This window comes from Phaseolus vulgaris, chromosome 6, assembly GCF_000499845.2.
Source record: "Phaseolus vulgaris cultivar G19833 chromosome 6, P. vulgaris v2.0, whole genome shotgun sequence".
NCBI classification, from domain to species: Eukaryota; Viridiplantae; Streptophyta; class Magnoliopsida; order Fabales; family Fabaceae; genus Phaseolus; species Phaseolus vulgaris.
In genome coordinates, this window is record NC_023754.2 from 19,501,255 (window position 1) to 19,528,612 (window position 27,358).

At 29.5% G+C, this 27,358-nt stretch overlaps 1 protein-coding gene across 5 annotated transcripts; it reads left to right on the forward strand.

Moving 5' to 3' along the window:
- The first annotated feature begins 1,918 nt into the window (after positions 1-1,918).
- Positions 1,919-27,092, forward strand: LOC137831603 (suppressor protein SRP40-like). 5 transcript variants are annotated; one of them, XM_068639345.1, is made up of 10 exons: positions 1,925-2,174; positions 2,286-2,327; positions 3,294-3,323; positions 7,088-7,153; positions 8,026-8,061; positions 11,178-11,240; positions 15,277-15,312; positions 25,068-25,323; positions 26,192-26,260; positions 26,755-27,092. In XM_068639345.1, the coding sequence occupies exons 1-10, from the start codon at positions 1,961-1,963 to the stop codon at positions 26,783-26,785; spliced, it is 843 nt and encodes a 280-aa protein (XP_068495446.1). In that variant the 5' UTR covers positions 1,925-1,960; the 3' UTR covers positions 26,786-27,092. The 5 variants fall into 5 exon arrangements, with proteins under 5 accessions (XP_068495449.1, XP_068495448.1, XP_068495450.1 ...); XM_068639348.1 differs by lacking the exon at positions 26,192-26,260 and having other exon boundaries at positions 1,919-2,174; XM_068639347.1 differs by lacking the exon at positions 11,178-11,240 and having other exon boundaries at positions 1,924-2,174.
- The last annotated feature ends 266 nt before the right edge of the window (positions 27,093-27,358 follow it).

Here is a 27,358-nt window from a genome sequence, read left to right on the forward strand (position 1 = left end):
AAAAGTATGCCAAACATACAAAATAAAACATGAAACCTGAAGGGGACATGTTTACCAAATTGAACAATTTTACATTGAATTTCTCCGAAAGGATTTTGGTTGAGAAAGTCTGAGATCACAGAAGTCCAAATTAAGTGTCACATATAAGATTCTGTAATCTGCATATTACAAAGTCCGAATACAAAAAACCAACATAGGACAAATGAATAGACAGACATTGACTTTTGGTTCCTTTTCTGTTGTCATAAATGTAAAACAAATATCTAATATTTGACTAATTAATGAGAAGAGGAAGCTTTTCACACGGTTGTAGTTCTATACAGAAAAGTCACTTCATTGTCTCAGATAAAGTAATAATGTAGATACAAATTGAAGATTCAAGTTATGACAACCATTTGTTAACGTGTGAAAATATTTTAGAATTTCTTGTATAATTTGAACAAAGGAAATATTTTATTCTATACTACTGAATCAATAATGTATCTAGTTTATCACTTAATACTTGTTCCAGCTGAATAATGCTTATGTGAATTTTTTCGTCTAAAACAGTTTCACGTCCATTTCCTACCTCAAAAGTCAAAACAAGGAACTACACTGTTAGACCTCTTTAGTATTGATCATCAACATTTATATTATTGGATTTTTACTTGTGGGAAATTTTCTTTTGAATGTTTAGTAGAATTTTAAAAATCTACATGAAATTTACAGAAAATTTTCTCAATATAACAAGTAGTTTTGATATTAGTACTTGTATAGACAAAGTAGGCTTAAATAGTACTTGTTGTACAATTGTTGATGTGTCAATTACATCCTCGATTCTCACTTTAAGTCTTCTCCTTATATTGTTGATGCTCGGTTGAGGTTGATTTAGAAAAAAGGTATTCCCACGATTCAAGTAAATACTTTGTGTTAAGAGTGTATAGTGAAAACTCATTAAAGCATATCTTAATGCAAAGGGTTTATTTGTAGTGTCTAGTCATAAACCTTTGTTGTGATGGACTAAATCTATCAAATATCAGTGTTAATATGATTTTTAGCTTGATTTCTTGATTTATAAGGAGGTATATTGGTATATTTGAAGAATATCTCTAATAAATCAATATCTTTCACTAAATCAGTGTCAGATGATCTATCGAAAATGTCGGCTGGATTCGGTGGAACATGAACATAATTCGTAGGGAGTTTTCATAATTATTACTGTTATCATTTATTGAGTGTCTTAAATATATATATTAATGAAATTGATTGTTTACTGAAATCGAGTTATTCACTCTTCCGGTATCCAGGTTCAATATTATTGGTATCATTGACCATATATAAACTTTCATTTATTCTGGTTATCATTGAGCATATATAACTTTCCTTTATTCGGAACTTTCTTTTATTCTCAAATTCATAACAACCATACTTGTCTTTTGAATTTTGCCACAGCACCCTAATAATCACTAATCGGTATGACATCACTGTTACAACGAAAGCCAAACAGTACTTTGACACCACATAATAAACGGGAATTTAATCTTAAATACAGTTAATAAAAAAATACAAATAATTATTTAATTTTAATATAGTTTTATCCATAGAAACATGATTTTATTTATCATAATTTATAAAAAAAATTGATTTTATCTTTTGAAGAAATACTACAAATACTTGTATTATTATAAAGTATATATATAAATACTGTAAATATTGTGTTGATAGTTGAGTTAATTCATAAATCTTAGTGATTCTTAGAATTAATTTGATAGAAATTGGTTAAGTACATGCAACAGATAACATAACAGATAAGGCTCAACAGAGAAATAATTTGTTAATTAGCTTATTTTGTAAGCAATGAAGTGAGAATATTCTTGAAACGAAGAACACGGTTCTGTTCTTGAAAGAAGATTGATTCCATTATTGAAGTATTTATCAGTAGCTTGGTTTCTGGGTTTAGGTCATCTGCAGAGAGAAGAAAATGTATGATATAAGGAAAAAAACCGTTGAAAAACGAAACTCTCGGGGTGATATAGTGAAAAAAGTGGTTACCTTGACCCAAAAATTCCATGACTCAACAAAACCAAAGGGAAAAAAACCCCATGCCTCAACAAAACCAAAAGGAAAAAACCAGCAGAGGTCCCCAAGTGATCACCATCTTCCACCCAATAATTTTCCTTTGCTTCCTGCACCCAGTAAATTTCCTTTATCCCTTTTCTTTTCATCATAAATTTCAATTTCATCATAATTTCTTTTATCATTTCTGCTTTAATATCTTTTTCTTTTCATTTTTTGGGTCGTTGTAGGCACTATGATCCCCCGAAATATGCACCATCCAGTAGTACAAGGTACAATGAAATATCCCATTTTTTTTATTTTTCAAAAATCTGAAATTTGAAAAATATATCTTTGTCCTCCAAATTTTTAACTTTTTTTCATAATATAATACACTGTTATCAACGAAAAATAAATAAGAAAAGTGAGAGGCAGATACTTCTAAACCCCATTTGTTCTATTATGAACTATATCATATACGTTTTGGAGTTGTTTTTCACCGGAAACCTATTATATTATAAAAAAATATGAAATAAAAATCAATTTTAAAAAAAAATTAATTAATTGATATAGTGATTAAATTAGATATTAATTTTTATTGTTAAATAATTTTTAAATTGGTATCTAATTAACTATCAAGATTTTTCTATGAAATTTAGAATCTAAATAATTGGTAGTTAAAACTTTGATACCAATTTAAAAACTATTTAACAATAATAAACTAATTTAGAAAAAAAAAATTAGTCTGAAATAGATGTCAAATTTAATAATAATTAATTATTTTTTCTCTAAAATTTGTATGTTAATGTATATTTTGTATACTGGATAAGGTTCTGTGATTGGTAATTCTTCCTATTTTGCTGGATGTTAGATTTTTTTTTTAAATTAGAGAAGAATCGTAATTTTTTAAAAAAATATTGTAAAAAGGTTTGAATATTTTTAAAATACTTTTTTTTTATAAAAAAACTAAATAGAAAAAAAGATTGATAAAAAAAATAAATAAGAAAAGAGAGAGGTAAATTGAAAGAAGTTTATTCTTCAAAACCCCATTTTTTAAGCTCCATTATGAAGTGTATCATAAATGTTTTTAACTGCGACTTCATGGTTGAGTGAACTGAAGTAACATATTATTTAATAGGTTATATCCTGAATATCTATCGGAATCCCTTTTTATTTATTCATTTATTCATTTGTGCTTTAATATTTTTCTTTATATAAATTATTTACAAATCATATGCCATTTTTTTTTCTGTTTTTAGGGAATCGTGGAGAGATTTACCAAAGACAAGGTACTACTTTTAGAATCACATATCCCGTCTAATTAATGTTACTAAAAATGTTTTAAATCCAAATTTTAGAAATATGCATAAATATATTCAGAGAGAATTACACAACATTTTTATGTTGATTTGATTTTATTGAAATATATATTTAATTTTAATCATGGAATCATCGTAGGCTTAATGAAATGTTTAAAATATATTATATTTTTGTAACACTTCAAAAGTAACTATCCACTTTATTGTACTATAAATCTAACATAGACATGTATAAAGTATAATGTATTTTAAAACACAGACCTTAAACAAACACGTAGTTCATACATAATACAAATATTTATAAAAAAAAATTAAAAAAAAAATTCTAATGTTATCCATTCATAATTTTTGCACTTGTTTTTAATATGCAATTATTATCTTAGTTCACAATAAATAAATAAATAAATAAATATATATATATATATATTTTAGTTTGAACGAAAATTTAGCATATTGATAAATCAATTTTCAAATATTTTTTCTAAAAGTATTTTAATAATACAATTTCTAAACACTTCCAAATTATCAAATCAATTATTAGATAAATTCTCATCAAGAGTGCTCAATCGATTGATTCGTACTTTCAATTAATTGTTTTTTTAAAAACTTAACAGAATTGGTTAAATCTGTTTTTGCTTGATTCAAATCTGTTTTGGTTTGAAAGACTAAAACGTCTATTTTTTTGTGGCTATATAAATGGTTTTTAAATCTCTAATTAGAGAGAGATCTGATTACAAAAGATCAAAAGGTTTTTCAAAGATTATAAGATTGCTTAAAATTTTGCATTAGTTAAGAGTGGAATAGGATTTGTTGTATTCGTTTTGTATCAAGTGTGATCCTTCCTATTCGTTGTTGTTCTTTAATTCATATTTGTAAGAGTGTAAGATACTGGAGTCTACCATCAGAGGGTGTTTTGACCTGTAGTAGTTGTGTTTCAAAGAGGGTGAGTGTTCCTTAAGGGTTCAAGTAGGAAACTCTTTGAAAGATTCAAGGAAAAATCATTTTTCCATTCTTAAAAAATACAAAAAATAGTTGTAGTTATTTTGACAATGCCTCCAAACCAAACATAAAATAAACCACCAAAATAGCAACACAAAAACCTATAGACATTCTATGCACCATATGTATGAGTTGACTTGTACAAAGAAACCTAACTAATTGACAAAAACAAACAAATACAACATCATCTTAGGTTCACCATTGCTACATGTGTACAAACTTGTTATGCCATTATACATCATTCTTGAGTTGATCAGAGCAACAACTACCCACTTTACTCTCCAATAAAAAAAATTCAAAAATTGCTTGTGTTAAGCAATTAGTTTACAGAAAACAACCTACTGCAACTTTGTATTCTCCAATTCAATCTTTATTGGCTACACCAAATATCTTCTTAAGCTTGCTTGGAATTTTGCTTATAGCAACAGGCCTTGGTCTTTGCTCTTAAAAGTTAGGGTTCTTAAATCAAAATACGAGTTTCGAATGTTTTATAGATCCTCATCTCTTTGGCCTAGAATTAAGCAGTTTTATTCTACTATACTTGATTATACTTCTTAGACTGTTGGTACAAGTTCTTTTATTAATTTCTGGAATGATAAATGGTGTGGTACTATTCTTTAGCAAATATTGTAGCATTATCTGATGGTACTAGCATTCCAGATACAATCTCTCAGTTTTGAGTAGGGTGGTGACTAGAATATTCCATTGTCTTTACAACAGACGCCTAATCTTTTTAGTCATATCATGGTTAGGGCGGAACACGATATTCCTAATTGGATTCTAGATGAGTCTGGTCGTTTCACTCTTAAATCAACTAGGACTTCTTTCTTGGATCTAGGAGTTCCATGTGGTTGGGGTAAATTTATTTGATCTTCGTATCTTCCGCCTTCCAAAACTCTTGTCCTTTGGAAAGTTTTTCAAGGGCGACTTTCTACAGATCAGCATATTCAAAATAAAGGTCTACATATTTGTTCTATTTGTACGCTTTGTGAAGAGCACAAGGAATCTATTCAACATTTATGTTTTGAATGTTTTAATGCTTTGAGTATATAGAGTTGGGTTCGGCAGATTTTTCCTACTTCTCATTTCTCTAATAAGGATGATTTTCCCTCTTTTATTAAGAGTGATGGTAGTCCTTTAGTTAAATTGATTAAGTTTGTTGTGATAATTTTTTCTATTTGGATGATATGGTGTATGAGGAATTATGCTCGTTTTCAAGATAAGATTGAGATTTCTACGGCAATTTGAGTTATTAAAGATTAAATTCGTCTAGTGGGTAATTCGTCTAAAGCTTCAATGAAGAATGATATGTTGGATTTCAATGTGATCAAGTTTTTTGGTACTAATACTCGTACTAGTAAAGTTCTTCGTCTTCTTCCTGTTAGATGGGAGTTTCTTGATCTTACTACTTATGGAGGTATTTTTCATGGGAGTATGGGGGAATTTATTAGAGTTTTCTCTGCGTTTCTTTAAGTTCAGACTACTCTGGTTGCTGAGTTTTATGGGGTTATACATGCTATGGAGGAAACTCAAAAGATGAGGCTTACTAATGTTTTGCTGGAATGTGATTCTGCTTTGGTTTGTGTCGCGTTTACTGCTATGACCAATGTTCTTTGGATGATTCGTAATCGATGAAATATTGTTCTTAATTACTGCAGGAAAATCAGGTTTAGGGTTACTCATATTTTTCGTGTACGTGTGATGATAAGTTGGCTAATTTAGGATTTATTGATAGAGAATTTTTTCATTGGTATAATAGAGTACCATCTAGTATGTGCTTAGAATTCTGTATGAATAGGTATAGTCTACCTATGTATCGTTTTTGTTAACATATGGGTTTTGGTCTAATTCTCCATATTTTTGTATTTTTTTTTCTTTTTTAATAATACTTTTTTTCATGCGATGACAAATGAGTTTTGTTACTTGAGGTGTCATCATAGCTGAGATGTCAAGTTGCATAATGATGTCTAACATAAAAGCTTTTATTTTTAAAAAAAATATTTATTTGATTTTTATCTCCTAAAATTCAAAATATTGTTTTTAATCTAGTATTCATTTTAAAATAGATAATACCATGTGTTGACATATTTTATTAGTTATTTTACATGTGGTAATTAAGCTAACATATTATGACATAGAATGTGGGAAGGATTTGTTTTAGGCACATGACTTGTGGAGGGTTAGGAGTTCAAGACCTTCTTAATTATATGGTATATTATGACCTTTTTTAAAATGGATTAGAGTATACTTCCATTTTTTTTAAAAGAAATTTTACTTAAATTTTCAGTTCAACATATAGTTAATTAGAATTTTTCTTATAAAATGGAAATAAAAATTCATTCATTTTTAAATTTAATTAGTGTTGCATAACACTAAATATAAAAAATAATGTTTTTATTTATTTTAGGTTTCTTTTAAAAGACAAAAATAAAAATTCATTCTTATTTTCTGTATAATTATTGATTAGAGGAGAATTTGATTAGAGGATAAATTTCATTCAGATTTTTCCTCTATAACAATCAGTTAAACAGTTTTTTTTATGCAATGCATCATAAACATAAACATAGTTTTATTTTCAATATTAGACACACATAATTGAGTGAATTAAAACAAGATCGAAATTGTTAATCCATTCACCAATATTTTTTATAAACCCCTTTCTCTTCATTTTCTTTTATATTTTTAGATATACTTTATAACTTATTTATTAATCTCATTTTTTTTTCTGATTATAGAATATGGCTTGCAAAACTACTTCAATAGTCGCCAAAGCATCAGCAGCCACAGCTCAAACAATCAAGGTACTAATATTACACTATAACTTAGGTACTAATCTTATAATAATGAGATATATCATTTAATTTATTATGAACTATAGATTAACCTCTTAGTTTGTCACCTGTAATAAATAACAAGATAAAAATATCATTTATTTAAGGTACTAATAAAACATTCCAATTTAAGGTTTTAAACAATATAGATACATACGTTATTAAATATCATACATTATATAGTTAGATATTTATAATACAATGTATAATTAAATTTAAAGTATTATACAAGTTCAAACAACCTATATAGTTAGAAAATTAAATATTAAAAATGTAACCTTCCAAAATATGCCATTTTAAGTCTATTAAAATATATAAATATATATTATTATTTCAATTGGACATTTAGTATGTGTTTATATTATACTAAAGTTCTAGAAATAAAAAGATAAAAATGTGTATGTTAGTATAAATTAGAGTGTAGATGTCCTTGTTCAATTATTGTCCTTTTAAAATAAATGATATATATTATTTAAATTAAAAATACAATCATATAAATATAATTCAATGCTGATTTAAAATAAAATATAAATATAAATATAATTCAAAATTTAAGCTAATTATTCAATTAAATATGCACAACATCATCCGAACTCAAATATCATAAATAGTTAGAAAACTATAACTACTACATAAAAATATATTATGATTTTTTTTAATGAATTGAAGTATTATAGTACTTTCATTTATTTTATTTATTCTATGTGTGAATTGAAGTAAGATCGATATTATTCATCCGTTCACGAATATTTTTATAAATCTCTTTCTCTCCATTTTCTTTTACTTTTTTTTAGCTAATTTTATAACTTAATTATTAATCACATTTTTTTTTCTGATTGTAGGGTATGGCAAGTTTGGTGGGCAACCAAACAATCAAGGTATTAATCTTACACCAAAATATATCATTTACTTAATAATACAATAAAATATTTAATTTCAAAATTCTGAAAAAAATACATAAATATAAATATATAAGAAGAACATTTCATAGCATATAATTACTACCAATCTTATTTCATAAATCAATTTTATAAGGTTGAGTTGAATTTAAAGTTCACTATTTAATATGGTGAAATGATGTTATATTTGACTCGATATCTAACACAATATTGTCCATTTTTTGTTTCTTTGATTTTGAAATACATATTTTTTTAAAGCATTATATAATAACACTTATAAAATTTTATTAAACTACTTTGAAAAAATAAATTAAACATTTCAAATTTAAACAAAAAAAGGAAATATATTTCTAAAACAGAACAAAAATAAAAAATATATTTTATAATATCTCAAATTATATCTCAAATTATATATCAATTAGTTATTAATCATATCTATGTTTTAACTTATTGCACGTCGATCAACTGATAACCTAGGTACTAATCTTATAATGAGATATATCATTTAATTTATTATGAACTATAGATTAATCTCTTAGTTTGTAAGCTAATATAAATGACAAGATAAAAATATCATTTATTTAAGGTAATAATAAAACAATCTAATTTAAGGTTTTAAACAATATAAACACATACATTATTAAATATCATGCATTATATAATTAGATTAATACAATGTATAATTAAATTTAAAGTATTATACAAGTTCAAACAACATATATAGTTGGAAAATTAAATATTAAAAATGTAACCTTCCAAAAATATGCCATTTTAAGCCTATTAATATATATATATATATATATATATATATATTATTTCAGTTGGACATTTAGTAAATGTTTATATTATATATTCTGAATATACCCTACAAGAAAATCATCCAACAGAAATTAATTTTTAGAGACCAAAATAATTAGTTGCAATAATAAATAAATTAGAAACCATTTTAGAAACTAAAAAAATGGTTTTTAAATTAGTTTTTATTATTGTTAAATAGTTTCTAAATTGGTATCTATTTAGTTACCAAAGTTTTAACTACCAATATTTAGTTTCTAAATTTGGTAGCAAAAACCTTGGTGACTAATTAGATACCAATTTAAAAACCATTTAACAATAATATAAACAAATTTAAAAACCACAAATTTATTTAGTCCCTAAAATGGTCTATAATTTAATCACTATAACAACTAATTATTTTTTATTTCTAAATTGGTTTCTATTTCATGATTTTCTTGTAGTGATAAATAACTTGTACTAAAATTCTAGAAATAAAAGGATAAAAATGCGGGTGTTTATGGGTGACAATGTGAGCTGATTTGTCCTGCATAGGTTCGTTATGTGTTTAGCTCGCAAAAATGCAGGTGAGGTTCCTCGCACAAGGAGTGCGGACTTATGTTCGTCCTGCGTAAGAGATAACTTGCATAAGGAAATATTTTTTTTAAATTAAAATTTAATTATAAAAAAATATTTCTACTGCCTAAAAAATTAAAAGTTCATTCTTGTTTTAATTCAATTAAGATAAAAAAAAATATAAAGTCATTTATGAGGATTGTTAGAAAGCTTTATTAAAAATAATTAAAAATTGTTTTTGCATATATTTTTCTTGTATGTATGTACATGTATGAGAGTATCTTATCAAAGTTTTGCTACAAAATATTTTAACAATATTTTATTTATATTAGTTTTTATTAACAAATTTTAAATGTAATTTTTTACTTAACACTAAATTCACTCTTATTTTTAATATTAACTTCTTTAGATTATTAAAATAAAACACACTTTTCTTTGGTACATTAAATTTAATTTTTTAAAATAAAAAAAAGTCACACTATAATAATAATAATGTGAATAAGATAAGACTTTTTTTTAGAAAAAATAAATTAATTATTTTTTTATATATGTGGGTCAGTGGGCTAATCCTTCCTGCTCCACTATTGGCCCGCACGGACTATGGGTTATGCGGAACGAGTCTGAGTGGGTTATCGGACTAGATTAGTGAGTTCGACCCGCACTTTTTAGTAGTGGATTGCGGACCGACCCGTACAACTCACTCGCATTGTCACCCCTATCTATGTTAGTGTAAATTAAAGTGTAGCTCCTTCCAAAAATTGTCCTTGTTCAACTATTATCCGTTTAAAATAAATTATATATTTTATTCAAATTAAAAATACAATCATATAAATATATTTCAAAATTTAAGTTAATTATTCAATTAAATATATAATGATCACAATCAACATAATTTGAACCCAAATGTAATCAGAAAACTATAATTACTACATAAAAGAACTTTATACTAATATTATTAATAGTATTATTATTAATAATAATATTTCTGACAAATAAACATTTGTAAAGATTATCAACAAATTTTATTGAGAGTTAACCATAAAAAAATATAAAATTCATAGTTTATATTATTTGTTAGTAAAAATTATCGAGGTATACAAATATGGGAATAATATTTCGTATCTATATGTAATAATTAGTAGGTAAACTAAAAAATATATAATGATATAAGTACACATCAAGCTTAAAATAGGTTTTTTATTTCATCAATACAAGATATATAATGATCAAACTACTATTTCTGAAAGAGTATTATTAAAATCAACCTCAATAGTTAACATTTTTCATAATACCTAGTTTGTTTGATAATCTACCATATAAATTCTACTAATTACATATTAAGCCTATACAAGGTTATTCATCTCATCAACAAAAAATATATAATGATGGAACTACGATTTTTGAAAGATTATTATTGAGTTCAAACTCAAAGGCTATAACATTTATCATAATAGTTAGTTTGATAATTTACCATCTTTGTTATCGATCTCATCTAATAACTTCCTACTATCAATGAATTTCATCCCTAATATAATGTCAAAAATCTCAAATGAGTCTCACCACATGATATCTTTGTTTATCTAACTAAGCATATCACTATAACTTAAATATCTCATTAAAATATTTAACATAATACATACACCACTCATAAACAATTTAGTAGTGTTTTCCATATTGTTTTCTTTTATTTTTTTAGATATATTTTATAACTTAATTATTAATCTCATTTTTTTTTCTGATTATAGAGTATGGCATTCAAAACTTCAATAGTTCCCAAAGAATCAACAGCTACAGCTTAAACAATGAAGGTACTAATCTTACACTAAAATATACCATTATACAATAAAATATTCAATTTCAAAATTCTGAAAAATATACATAAATATTTTACCTATATATAATCAAAGGATATTATATTTTATAAGATAACTAACACAATATTGTCCATTTTTTGTTTCTTTAATTTTGAAATACATAACTTTTTAAAGCATTATTTAATAACACTTATAAAATTTTATTAAACTACTTTGAAAATAAGAAATAAACATTTTAAATTTAAGCATGGAAAAGGGAATATTTTTATAAAACTGAATAAAAGTAAAAAAACACATTTTATTCTATCTCATATTATATATAATTATATATCAATTAGTTATTAATCATATCTATGTTTTAACGGATTGCACGATCTCGATCAACTGATAACTTAGGTAATCTTATAATGAAATATATCATTTAATTTATTATGAACTATAGATTAATCTCTAAACTGTGACCTGAAGTAAATAACAAGATAAAAATATCATTTATTTAAGTTAATAATAAAACATTTCAATTTAAGATTTTAAACAATATAGACACATACGTTTTTAAATATCATACATTATATAGTTAGATATTTATAATACAATGTATAATTAAATTTAAAGTATTATACAAGTTGAAACAACATATATAGTTAGAAAATTAAATATTAAAAATGTAACCTTTCAAAATATGCCATTTTAAGTCTATTAATTAGATAAATATATATTATTATTTCAGTTAGACATTTAGTATGTGTTTATATTATATATTCTGAATATAAATAACTTATACTAAAGTTCTAGAAATAAAAATATAAAAATATCTATGTTAGTATAAATTAGAGTGTAGCTCTTTCCCAAACTTGTCCTTGTTCAATTATTGTCTTTTAAAAATAAATGATATATTTTATTTAAATTAAAAATACAATCATATAAATATAATTTAATGCTGATTAAAAATATAAAAACATATAAATATAATTCAAAATTTAAGCTTATTATTATTATTTTTTATTATTTTTTTATTATTTTTTTTTATTTTTTTATCAGTAATAAAAATAAAATAAATGCGAACCACTTCAGGGGTGGTTCAACCCTTATACAAAATATACAAAGAACAACTTCTAACCTAAAGCTAACCAAAATAACCAACCCAAAACACGAATCTTACTGAAAACCTAACATACTTTAAGAAACCATTCTCATACATTCAAAAGGTTCCAAGCACCAGCTAGAGAAGGAGAACAAGGTAGAACGACATTTTGCAGAAATCCAAGATCACACCTTTGCTTGCACCAATGCACACACTTCTGACGCGTCAGCCACCCTCCTATTGAAAATGATAGAGTTCCTGTGAATCCAGATTTCCCCCACAACCCCAACCCAAATTGTGCTCCATACATCATTAAATGAATCAAAAAACATGCTCAACTTGAACTGAACAAAGTTTGACGCAGGATCAATGTGAGACACAAATGACACTCCCAACCACTTAAAGCAAAAACACCAAACCCGCCAAGCAAAACTGTAAGCGAAAAACAAATGGCGGTGAGACTCTTCCTCCTTCCCACATAGACAACACAAAGAACTTTCCACCAACACCCCACGCCTTTCCAGATTGACCCTAGTAGCAATCTTATTCTCCAGCACCCTCCAAGCTGTAAATAAAGCAGACGAAACAACTTTACAACTCCATAACTTACTGAAAACCGGAGAAAAATCCACCTCACAATCCCTCATGACAAGAAAATAGGCAGAATTAACTGAAAATGTCTGAAGACCCCCAGCCTTCCAAACCCACCTATCTGCCTCTCCCGAAGCCAGCCTAGCCTCAAGAAGTGTCTGACACAACTGATCCACCAAAGGCTTCTCCCAGTCAAAAAAAGGTCTACGCCAGGCTAAATTCCAAACCCAAACACCGTCAGACCAAGACCCAAGCTCAGCCACCTTTGCATCTTTGGCCGAACAAAGAGAAAATAGTCTCGGAAAGACTCTCTTCAGCGCAATACTACCTAACCAACTGTCCTCCCAGAAAGAAATATCCTTCCCATCACCAACTTTTCACTTGAACCCATCTTCAAAACTTATACCCCAACCCTCCGAAGCCCACACCACTTTCAAGTCTTTCCACCAAAGGGAACTCCTACGACTTTTTTCTTCCTCTCTCAAACTTCTCCACCCACCATATTTAGAAATGAGAATCTCCTTCCAAAGACCGCCCTTATTTGAACCCAACCTCCATATCCACTTACCTAACAAAGCCAAATTAAAAAACTTTAAATCAATAATACCAAGCCCCCCAACTTCACGAGGCTTACAAACCTTTTCCCAAGAAGCCCAAGCGATCTTCCTTCCTTCAGAACCCCACCCCCAAAGAAAATTCCTTTGAATCCTAACCAACTTATCTGCCACCCCGGAAGGCAATTTGAATAAGGACATAAAGAATAGCGGGATAGAAGAAAGAACAGACTTGATGAAACAAATCCTACCCGCCAACGACAAGCACTTACATTTCCACCTGCTTAGTCTAGCCTGAACTTTCTCTATCACCCCATTCCAAAAGTCACCGCGCTTGTGATTCCCACCAACAGGCAGACCCAAATAAACAAAAGGAGAACCCATCACGTCGCAATTAAGGATAGCTGCAAAACATTGTAGCAAAAGTTGATCCAACCCTGTTCCGCCAATTCTACTTTTCAGAAAATTAACCCTAAGCCCCGAGGCAAGCTCAAAGCATTGCAGAATCGCCTTGATATAGAAAATGCTTTTGGTGTTAGCTTCACAGAAAAACAAGGTGTCGTCTGCGTACTGTAACATGTTTACCTTCACTTTATCTCTGCCAACCTCCAAACTGTCAATCAAATTCTTTTCTTCGGCCATCCTTGACACTCCGGCCAACCCTTCTGCCACAATAAGAAAAAGAAACGGAGCTAGCGGATCACCTTGACGAAGACCCTTCATAGGAAAGAACTCCTTAGTTGGACTACCATTCACCAGAACTGAAACAGACGCTGATTCTAAACAACCCTTTATCCAACGAATCCACAAATCACAAAAACCCATCCTCCAAAGCATATAATAAATAAAGTCCCAACTAACTGAATCGTACGCCTTCTCATAGTCAACTTTGAACAAAACACAACTTTTTCTCTTTCTTTTGTACTCTTCCAACACCTCATTAGCTACTAGCACACTGTCCAACAAGCCCCTTCCTTCAAGAAAAGCCGACTGTCTACCGTCAATAACTTTACTAATCACCTTTTTCAAGCGTATAGACAGAGCTTTAGAAATGATCTTGTAAAGACAACCAACTAAGGAAATGGGTCTAAACTCACCAAGCTGTTGGGGGTTTTCAACTTTTGGTATTAAACAAAGGAACGAAGCGTTTGTACCTCTGGGCCAACGACCATTAACCGCAAAATCCTTCACTGTCGCCATCACATCCTTCTTAATGATGTCCCAACAGAATTTTAAGAAACCAAAATTGAAACCATCAGGCCCAGAACTCTTTGAGCTGTCACAACTCCAAACCGCAACCCTAATCTCTTCTTCAGAAAACTCATCAATAATTATTTAATTAAATATATAATAATCCCAAAACATCATTCGAACTCAAATATCATAAATAGTTAGAAAATTATAACTATTACATAAGAAAAAACTTTATAAAAATAATAAATTCTAAAACAACAACTATCGACTTTATTCTCCAATAAAAAACTCAAAAACTATTTGTCTTGACATATTTTATTAGTTATTTTAGATGTGGTATGCTAACAAATTATACGAAAGGATTTGTTTTAGTGGTAGGAATTTAAGGTCTTCTTAATTATATTGTATATTATGAATTTCTTTTAATGGATTGGAGTATTATAATATTTTCATTTATTTTATTTTTTCTATGTGTGAATTGAAGTAAGATCGATATTATTCATCCGTTCACGAATATTTTTATAAATCTCTTTCTCTCCATTTTCTTTTACTTTTTTTAGATAATTTTATAACTTAATTATTAATCATTTTTTTTTTCTGATTGTAGGGTATGGCAAGTTCAGTGGCCAACCAGAGAATCAAGGTATTAATCTTACACCAAAATATATCATTTACTTAATAATACAATAAAAGATTTAATTTTAAAATTCTGAAAAAAAATACATAAATATAAATATATTTCATAGCATATAATTATTACAAATCTTATTTCATAAATCAATTTTATAAGGTTGAGTTGAATTTAAAGTTCACTCTTAAATACCATAGGTGGTCAAATGATGTTATATTTTACCGAATGTCTAACACAATATTGTCCATTTTTTGCTTATTTAATTTTGAAATACATAATTTTTTTAAAGCATTATATAATGACACTTATAAAATTTTATTAAACTACTTTGAAAAAAGAAATTAAACATTTCAAATTTAAACATGAAAAAGGAAATATATTTCTAAAACGGAACAAAAATAAAAAAAATATACTTTATAATATCTCAAATTATATCTCAAACTATATATCAATTAGTTATTAATCATATCTATGTTTTAACTTATTGCACGACATCGATCAACTAACCTAGGTACTAATCTTATAATGAGATATACCATTTAATTTATTATGAACTATAGATTAATCTCTTAGTTTGTGAGCTGATATAAATGACAAGATAAAAATATCATTTAATAAAGATAATAATAAAACAATCCAATTTAAGGTTTTAAACAATATAGATACATACATTATTAAATATCATGCATTACATAATTAGATTAATACTGTGTATAATTAAATTTAAAGTATTAAGTTCAAACAACATATATAGTTGGAAAATTAAATATTAAAAATGTAACCTTCCAAAAATATACCATTTTAAGCCTATTAATATATATATATATATATATATATATATATTATTTCAGTTGGACATTTAGCATATGTTTATATTATATATTCTAAATATACACTATAAGAACATCATTAAATAGAAATCAATTTTTAGAGACCAAAATAATTAATTGCAATAGTAACTAAATTAGAGACCATTTTAGAAACTAAAAAAAATTGGTTTCTAAATTAGTTTCTATTATTGTTAAATAGTTTTTAAATTGGTAAATATTTAGCTACCAAAGTTTTAACTACCAATTATTTAGTTTCTAAATTTGGTAGCAAAAACCTTGGTGGCTAATTAGATACTAATTTAGAAACCATCTAACAATAATAGAAACTAATTTAGAAACCAAAAATTTATTTATTTCCTAAAAATGGTCTTTAATTTAGTCACTATAACAACTAATTATTTTTTATTTCTAAAATTGGTTTCTATTTCATGATTTTCTTGTAGTAATAAATAACTTGTACTAAAATTCTAGAAATAAAAGGATAAAAATGCAAGTGTTTATGGGTGACAATGTGAGCTGATTTGTCCTGCATAGGTCTGTTTTGTGTTTAGCTCGCAAAATGCAGGCGAGGTTCCTTGCACAAGGAGTGCGTGCTCATGTCACTGGTTCGTCCCGCGTAAGAGATAACTTGCATAAGGAAAATATTTTTTTTAAAAATTAAAATTTAATTATGAAAAACATATTTTTGCTGCTAAAAAATTAAAATTTCATTCTTAAGATAAAAAAGAATATAAAGGCATTTATGAGGATTGTTAGAAAGTTTGATTAAAAATAATTAAAAGTTGTTTTTGCATATATTTTTCTTGTATGTATGTACATGTATGAGAGTATCTTATCAAAGTTTTGCTACAAAATATTTTAACAATATTTTCTTTATATTAATTTTATTAAAAAAAATTAAATGTAATTTTTTACTTAAAACTAAATCCACTCTTATTTTTAATATTAACTTCTTTATATGATTAAAATAAAACACACTTTTCTTTGGTACATTAAATTTAATTTTTTAAAATAAAAAAAAGGTCACACTACAATAATAATAATGTGAATAAGATAAGATTTTTTTTTAGAAAAAATAAATTAATTATTTTTTTATATATGTGGGTCAGTGGGCTAACTCTTCCTGCCCCACTATTGGCCCGCATGGACTATGGATTATGCGGAGCGAGTCTAAGTGGGTTATCGGACTAGATTAGTGAGTTCGACCCGCACTTTTTAGTAGTGGGTTGCGAGCCGACCCGTACAACTCACTCGCATTGTCACCCCTATCTATGTTAGTGTAAATTAAAGTGTAGCTCCTTCCAAAAATTGTCCTTGTTCAACTATTATCCGTTTAAAATAAATTATATATTTTATTCAAATTAAAAATACAATCATATAAATATATTTCAAAATTTAAGTTAATTATTCAATTAAATATATAATGATCTCAATCAACATAATTCGAACCCAAATGTAATCAGAAAACTATAATTACTACATAAAAGAACTTTATACTAATATTATTAATAGTATTATTATTATTATTAGTATTATTATTATTAATAGTATTATACCTATTCATAAAGAATTCTAAGAACAGACTAGCTGGGAGTCTATTATACCAATGAAAAGATTATCTATGAATAAATCCTAAATTAGCCCACTTATCAGCACACGCATTCCCTTCACGAAAAATATGAGTTACCCTAAACCTGATTGTCCCACAAAAATTAAGACAAGTATTCCATCGATTCTGAAGCATCCACGGAACATTAGTCCTAGCAGTAAACGCAGCACAAACCAAGGCAGAATCACATTCAAGCCAGACATTAGTAAGTCCAATTTTTTGAGCTTCCTCCATAGCATGTATAACTCCATAAAACTCAGCAACCAAAGCAGTTTGAACTTCAAGAAACGCTGAAAAAGCACCAATAAATTCTCCCATACTCCCACGAAAAATACCTCCACAAGTAGCAAGACCAGGATACCCCCTAGCAGCCCCATCAGTATTAATTTTGACCCAGCCTGGTGAAGGAAATTCCCATCTAATAGGAAGAGGACGAAGAACTTTACCACTACGAGTCTTAATACCGAAAAACTTAATCACGTTGAAGTCCAACATATCATTCTTCATTGAAGCTTTAGACGAATTTCCCACTAGACAAGTTAAATCTTTAATTATCGAAATAGCCTTAGAAACCCCAATCTTATCCTGAAATCTAGCATAATTCCTCATACGCCATATCATCCATATAGAAAAGGTTATCACCGCAAGCTTAATCAATTTAACCAAAGGACTACCATCACTCTTAATAAAAGAAAGTAGATCATCCTTATTAGAGAAATGAGAAGTAAGAAAAATTTGTCGTACCCAACTCCAAATATGCAATGCGTTAGAACATTCAAAAAATAGATGTTGAATAGATTCCTCTTGCTTTTCACAAAGCGAACACATAGAACATATATGCAAACCCTTATTCTGAATATGTTCATCTGTAGGAAGTCGCCCATGAAAATTTTTCCAGAGTACTAGAGTTTTGGAAGGCGGAATAGATGAAGACCAAATGAATTTACCCCAACCACCTGGAACTCCTGGTTCCAAGAAAAAAGTCCTAGCCGATTTAAGAGTGAAACGACCAGACTCATTTAGAATCCAATTAGGAATATCCTGTTCCTCTCTAATCATGATATGATTAAAAAAAAGAGGCATCTGCTGTAAAGAGAAGGGAATATTCCAATCACAACCTGACCAAAATTGAGAGACTGTATCCGGAATGCTAACACCATCAGATAACCCTGCAATATTTGCTAAAGAAGTAGTAGAGCACCATTTATCATTCCAGAAATTAATAAAAGAACCTGTACCAACAGTCCAATAAGTATAGTCAAGTATGGTAGAATAAAATTGCTTAATTCCAGGCCAGAGAGAGGAAGATCTATAAACCGTTCGAAATTCATATTTTGATTTAAGAACCCTGGCTTTCAAGAGTAAAGACCAAGGTTTGTCGCTATAAGCAAAGTTCCAAGCAAGCTTAAGAAGATATGCATTATTTTCATGATGAAGATTAATGATATTCAAGCCTCCATCCTCGAGAGGTGAACAAATTTTCCCCCAATTAACGGTAGCAATACCTTTTTTCAGAATATCACCAGTCCAAATAAAATTCCGACACCACTGCTCAACTTGCTTAATAAGTGAAACATGCCACTTATACATATTAAAGCTATAAGCTAGAGATCCAGTAATCACTGTATTGACCAGCTGAATTCGACCCATCATGCTAAGAGATTTACCTTTCCAAGATGCTAGCTTCAATTTAACTTTATCAGCCAAAGGTTGAAGAAACCGACACTTTGGAGCACCCGACAAAGATAGGTACTCCTAAATAATGGAAAGGCAAACAACCATGACTACAGGAAAGAATATTTTGAATTTTGGTGACAAATCTTGGAGAACTATCCATGGTGAAGAAACTACTTTTAGAGTTATTAATATATTGACCAGAAAAATCACCATATGTTTTAAGAAAAGAACTCAAATTTCTAAGAGACTTAATATCCCCCCTACAAAAAATAAATATGTCATCAACATACAAAATATGAGAGGGAGTGAGATAACCGTGCGGACTGGCCATATTTAAAATCTTCTTATCATTCACAAGCTTAGAGAGACCTCTACTAAGAACTTCCTCTGCAAGACAGAAAAGTAAAGGAGACAATGGATCACCTTGTCTTACCCCTCGACTGCAAGGAAAAAAACCCACCAAACTACCATAGCTGAACGGAGAATTGTACTAATCCAACCGACAAATGAGGGGTGAAAACCAAAGCGTTTTAAAACTAATAATAAGAACGTCCAACTTAGAGTGTCAAAAGCTTTATGAATATCAACTTTGTAAGCCACATTACCTCCTCTAACCTTTTTAGAAAGCAGGTTAATAGCTTCAGAAGCAATACCAATGCAATCATGAATCTGTCTACCCTGCACAAATCCATATTGATTAGGAGAAATGATTCTAGCAGCCACAAGTGCAAGCCTATCCGCCAGTATCTTGGAAATAATCTTAAACTTGAAATTAGCAACAGCAATTGGCCTGTAATCTTTAATGGAATCAGCGCCCTGAACCTTTGGAATAAGAGATACCACATTATTGTTCATTCCAGGGAGAACCAAGTTTTGTTTAAAAAACTGTTGAACAGCATTGCAAACATCTGTCCCAATAATTTCCCAGCAAGAATGATAGAAAACACCACCAAAACCATCAGAACCAGGAGCACTATTACCGTTAAGATTAAAAATAGCATTTTTAATTTCAGAAAAATTTGGACACTTAATCAACATCATATTCTCCTCAGAGGAAACCATCACAGGAATATAAGTACCAATAAAATCTTTCATATTATCAGTATCCAGAACATTAGAAATAGACTTAGCATAAAGATTTTTATAAAAGTCCAAAATATGATCCTCAATGATTTTAGGATCCTCTGTAACCTCATTATCAATCCGTAGACAATGAATCCCACTAGAATTATATCTCCTTTTGACCACCGCATGGAAAAAAGCAGTATTTCGATCTCCATCCTTGAACCATAACATCCTAGCCCTTTCTTTCCAAAACAAATATTGACAGTGAAAAGCATGATCAAGCTCCTCCTTAGCAATCTTTTCTTGACAGAGAAGTCCATCACTATCAGACAAACTAGCAGTCTCTAAGCTTTTTTGAATACCAAGAAGGATGCCCTGCTTAAGAAGAACTCCATTATGAACATTACCAAAAGAATTTTTATTCCAGTCTCAGAGCTCAAGTTTCAACCTTTTTAACTTATGTTGCAAGATAAACATAGGACAACCAACAACCTGATTAGCCCAAGAATCATGAATAAGCTTTAGACACAAAGTGTCCTGAAGCCACATCGAAAAGAAACGAAAATTGCTAACCTTCCGCAAAGAATTACTAGCAAGAATAGGGGAATGATCAGAACAATTTTTAACAAGAACCTGATAAGAACAAGATTCCCATTCATCCAGACACACTCCATTACATAAGGCCCTATCCAGTCTTCTGTGAATTCTATGCAACCCTCTCCTTCCGTTACACCAAGTATAACAAGATCTAGTAAAAGGCATACAAGAAAGATCATTAGTATTAATCCAGTCCAGGAATTCATTACAAGAAACCTGATTAGGAGCCACCCCCCCTTTACAGTCATTCGCCGAGAGCACAGCATTAAAATCTCCCAGAATACACCAAGGCCCTGTGAAGAAACTAAGATCCCTCCATAAAAATCGTCTAGACAAGTATGTGTTAGCACCATAAACACCTGCAAAGCTAAAACTTTTATCCTGCAGACGACAAGTTACAGAGATAAATTGATCATTAACCAAGAAATTTTGGACAAGATTAGGAACCGACAAACACCAAAGCTTAGCAACTTTATTAACAATAGGAGACGTAGCCACCAAATGCATTTTAACAGATTTGAAAAGGACGTCGAAAGCATTAGTGTACAGCATCATGGGTTCAGTAAGAAAAACCAGGAGAGGTTTATGTAGATTAAGTAGACTAAGCAACATCTCCACAGTTTTGTGGTTCCCCAATCCTCTGACATTCCAAAAAAATGAAGAGACCTTCATTGCGACGTTGTAGAGAGAACTGCCTTAGCAGTTTTCCTGGATTTACCAGTCCCCTTAGGTGGTCTCCCTGGTTTTCTTTTAGTGCGAACTGTTTCCTCCCCATTATCACTGTCATCCTCCTCCATGTCATTAGAGTCAGCTCAAAATTTTGAAACAACCTGATTTTCAATATGATCATAATTAATTCCAACAATGGTAGGCGGAATAGTTGACGCTCCAATATGAGAATCAACTCCCACATCTGTAGTTTCCAAACCATCAAGAGAAGAAAAGTGATTTTGAAGGACCAACGATATTGCTTTAACATCCCCAAGATATTTAGCCTTCCGAGGGGAGGTATGAGGCGACTAAGATGGTACAGTCACAATAGCAGAGACCTCCACATTAGGAACTGGTGCATTAGTATCCGCATGTGATTTAATCATTCGAGGAGAGGTAGTATGCAACGGAGATGGTACCATCACAGGAACAGATACCTCCACATGATGATCATCAATAAAAGTTGTTGAATTTGACTCTGAGTCCTTAGCTTGCATAACAGCAAGTGAATCCAAAGTGGGAGTGGACAACCCTGCTTGGGTGAGGACCTATCATGATCTGAAGCATCCTCAAGAGGAGGCATATCTGCAAAATCATCCTCCCCTCCACCTGTTTCATCAACTTTCAACTTATCAATGAGGCCTTCCACGAGTTTTGTCTCCGGATCTTTTTTCCTATATTCTTTACGTTGTTTAGGAATCACGGTCCTCCCTTGGTCCCGTTCATCAGAAGATGCCTTCTGAGAAGGTTTATGTTAAGGCCCAAGAACACGACCTTGGTCATGGATCGCCCGACACTGAGCAAGTTCATGCCCAATCATCTTACAATGAGAGCAAAAAGGAGGGAGTCATTCATATTCCACACCAGCTACAAAAGCAAAGTCTGGACGTTCAACCAAAAGTTGATCGGAGAGAGGGGACAGAAGATCAATATCCACCAACACTCTAGCAAACATACCCCTATTCTTTCTCATAGTATGCTCATCCAAAGACAAAGGAGTACCAAGGCCTCTAACGATGGAATATATTGTATTTGGTTTCCAATACTCCAAAGGCAAATGGTAGATTCTAACCCATGTCTGAGCTTTGGTATTCTTCATGGTAGCTGGGACAAAGTTTTTTGTCCAGGCAAACAATCTCAATAAACCAGGAGATAACTTAAGCGAACCCATCCCGAGGGCCCATCGCATGTCTTCTATAGAAGCGAACTCAAACTCATAGAAACCTTTTCCAAGAGGAATTGTTTTCCATGGTCCAAGAGCTTTCCACACCGGCTGCAACTTTTTAGTTAAATCCAGGTGCGTAAGAGGTTTATCCCCCTTAGATAGAATAATCCGACCATGGAGATGGGTTTTGCAATCCTCAAGACCAGCCAAGTAATCTGCCTCATCAATCCGGACAACAATCATGTCACCTTTAATACAAGGAGTAGGTAGTTGGGACAAAAGAATGTCACATGTATTTCCCAAAGCCTGAGCAAAAGTCTTCCTTTGACCGGATATAGAATATATTTTTTTATCAGGACATACTTCCCGATCCATCAAACAAGCCCATGGTATGAGAAAACCCGCAGAACCCTCCGTAATTTTAGAAGGCTAATAAGTTGCCGCCAAGAACTCCGCGCTGCACCTCCAGCTATTCCGCTGATGAAGTGAGGCAATTTGGATTTGAAAGCTAACCAAAAACCCAATTCTGACGAACCAGAGCCACGCCAATCTAGAACCCTCTCCCCCTTCGACCATGACGTGCGGCGGCCAGCACGTGAGCAAGGTGCTGGAAGGTTCTCCAGGAGCCACAACGTGGCGGCCTCGTCGGGTCCGAGGTTAGCGACGAGGATTACACGGAGCTCGTGAGAGCCGCGTCGAAAGCTGGAGGCGGAAGGAGATTTCGCCGCCGATCTATATCCGAGGAGTAGAAGCTACGCTGTGGAGCAAACTTGCGTTTGAAAACCCTAATTTCTCTCTCTCCGCGAAAAAACCCCATATTAGTAGTTTAATTTAATAGTGTATTAGATCCTTGATTCATAGTTCCAAAAATTAGTTGGACATTTAGTATGTGTTTATATTATATATTCTGAATATAAATAACTTCTGCTAAAGTTCTAGGAATAAAAAGATAAAAATGTCTGTTAGTATAAATTAGAGTGTAATGAATAGTGATTCATATCTATATATAATAATTAGTAGACAATTTATAATTTTTTTTCATAAGGATATAAGTACACATCTGGTCTAAAGTAGGCTTTTCATTTTATCAACACAATAAAATATATAATAAAATATATAATGATTGAACTATTATTTTTGAAAGAGTATTATTAAAATCAACCTCAAAAGCTAACATTTGCAATAATAACTTACACTACAAGGAAATCATTAAATAGAAACCAATTTTAGAGACAAAAAATAATTAGTTGCTATATTGATTAAATTATATACCACTTTATAGACTAAAAAAAATTATTAGTTTCTAAATTAGTTTTTGTTATTAATAGATAGTTTATAAATTGGTATCTAATTAGTTACCAAAGTTTTTCTACAAATTTAGAATCTAAATAATTGATAGTTAAAATCTTGGTAGCTAATTAGATACAAATTTATAAACTATTTATCAATCATAAAAACTAATTTAGAAATCAATAATTTTTTTAGTCTCTAAAATAGTATCTAATTTAGTCAATACAGAAACTAATTATTTTTAGTCTCTAAAATGAATTTCTATTTAATAATTTTTTTAATGCTAGTTTGTTTGATAATCTACCATTTTTTTTTATATAAATTGTACTAATTACACATAAGCCTACACAAGATTATTCATCTCATCAACAAAAAAATACATTATGATGAGGCTACTGTTTTTACACTCACACACACAAATAAATATCAATGAATTTTCATCTCTAATTTGATCTCAAAATCTCAATCCAAGACTCACCGCATGATATCTTTGTTTATTATATCACTAGAATTTGAATATCTAATTAAAATCTTTAACATACTACTTACACGACTCATAAACAATTCTTTGTTTATTAATTATTGTTTATTTGGTAAATGATATCTAATCACTTCAAAACGTTATTTGAGGTTTTATAATAATTTTTTATATACCTCCTTCTAATTCATTAGCATTATTTACATAAAAAGCGAAACAAGTTCCCAAAGATTCTCTAATTCAGATGATTCTAAAAGTAAATGAGCTATTTCTTCTTTAATGTTTTGTTTTACTTTACAATATTTTTTGATGTGGTCAAATTATTTGTTATGATATTTTGAACAGATGCCTATAAAGCTGCCCTTACAATGCCAAAGGCAAATGTAACAAAGTATTCTGAGGCGGAGGGTTCAGATGCAGAGGGTAGTGATGCTAAGGAATCTGAAGCCGATATAAGTTCTGAGGGATCTGAAGCCGAAGATACAAATTATGACGAATCTGAAACGGAATCTGAAACTGAAACTGAAATCGAAACTGAAACTGAAATCGAATCTGAAGCCGAAAATACCAATTCTGAGGATTCAGATGATGAGCCACCAAGGTAAGTTACAACTCACTCCAAAAAAATATGTTTATCAAGGTAAGTTACAACTCACTCCAAAAAAATATGTTTATTAAGATGGGTCAAAAAGATACACTAGTTATAATAAAATAAATGAATGTAAAAGTGTAATTATCATTAAAATTTGGAAACTAATATGTTTAACATAAAAATAATGGTAGTGTGAAGTGATGTGCTTTTTGTGAAGGTCTAGACTACATATTCTCCACACAAAATTATATTTTATATTATTTATTTAAATAAATCTGAACTTAGCCTGATTATATAATTTTTAAACATAACTTTAGCCTACATAATATTTAAATTTAATTTATAATTTAAATATATATATATATATTATGTTTTCATGTTACAAAATTTTTAATTTTTATTATTATTTATTATTTATAGTTTCAGTTGTTGTATTGTCAGTGTAATTTTTTTTAGTTTATATCCATATCATCCATGTTTACCCACATTTTATTTAACTTTTTTTTGAATAATGAAGACTTAGAGACACTGTGTAGGGTTCACAACCAAAGTAAAATCATAACTATTGCTGAAGAAAAATAAATAAAGAAATCAATAACAAGATACTGGTAGTCATCTTCTCATTCACTTTTGAGTTTAGTTTGTTTTCTATTATTAGTGAGTAATTTATAATTATAGATTATATAACTTTTTTTTTATTTCACAAATAGCAATCTTGAGAGAATAAAAACAAAAACAATTTTTTTCTTCCTTATCTGCGTGTGGAAATTCTCATATTGTCTGCGACTTTCATTATAGGTATGTCATAGGGTTCATCATTTTCTCTTATCTTTCTCGATGAAAAAAGCCTTAAGGTCAACTTTTTATATGAATGTAGGCGTTACGGGGATATCAATCGAGCCATGCGTAATTTGGCAATCATTCGAGCCACGCGTAATTTCTCTACGTAAAAATTAAGTAAACTATATATTCTAATGTATATTACAAGAAAATCATAAAATAGAAATCAATTTTTAAATACTAAAATAATTAGTTGTAATAGTAATTAAATTAGATATTAATTTAAAAACTAAAAAAAAAAATATCTTTTAAATTAATTTCTATTATTGTTAAATAGCTTATAAATTGGTATCTAATTAACAATCAATATTTTTGCTACCAAATTTAGAAACTAAATAATTGATAGTTAAAACTTTGGTTGCTAATTAGATACCAATTTAGAAACTATTTAACAATAATATAAACTAATTTAAAAATTATTAATTTTTTTAATTTTTAAAATGATCTCTAATTTAGTTACGATTGCAACTAAGTATTTTGATTTCTAAAAATTTATTTCTATTTCATAATTTTCTTATAGTGTTAACTATCGATAACAAAGTAGTGTAGTCAACAATTGACAACTGATTTTACATTCCTTTGTTGTTTTGTTACAAACAGGCAAGACAAAAGAAACTATAACTTTTGGTAGGTACAAACAAGATGCACAAAGGAAACTATTACGCATATCATGGTTATGACCTAACCAAGGAGAATTTCTCTTCATTTTAATATGTAGCCATAAACTACAAGCAATTGCAGTAGCTTAATTATAATAAAATGCAAACTCAAGCTCAAGAACTTTGCAAGCTTATCAGCATTCTCTTAAGTAATTCAAGGTTTTAATGTTGTTGTTAAATGTCTGTATAATCGACCACTAACCTGGTTTGGATGGTTGTTTGTTAGCTTATGTTGTACAATTATAAGTGTGTGCTTCTATATATATGACTGTTATAACTTTTGTGAGTGTTCTTCCTCTACATGCATGTGACTCACCGAACTTTATTTGCCTTTAATTTTGGCCCTTGAAATGCACAATGTTTACAACCTTTAGGAACTCTAGATTAAGTTGCTAATTTGAGATAGAGAATAATCTTTTATTGTTTGTCAAATTTATTCTTATCTTGACATGTCGATGTCCTACAATTTATTATCAGCAGCTGATTGAGTCATTGAGAAAGGTTTATAAACCCATGTTTTAAGGGTTTATAAACATTGTGATTTT

What these genes read in the sequence shown, in the direction of transcription:
- LOC137831603 (XM_068639345.1), top strand. Translation starts at nt 1,961, where the DNA reads ATGTATGATATAAGGAAAAAAACCGTTGAAAAACGAAACTCTCGGGGT. An exon ending in AGAGATTTACCAAAGACAAG is followed by an intron (nt 3,324 to 7,087) that starts GTACTACTTTTA and finishes TTCTGATTATAG; the next exon opens with AATATGGCTTGCAAAACTAC. An exon ending in TGGCCAACCAGAGAATCAAG is followed by an intron (nt 15,313 to 25,067) that starts GTATTAATCTTA and finishes TATTTTGAACAG; the next exon opens with ATGCCTATAAAGCTGCCCTT.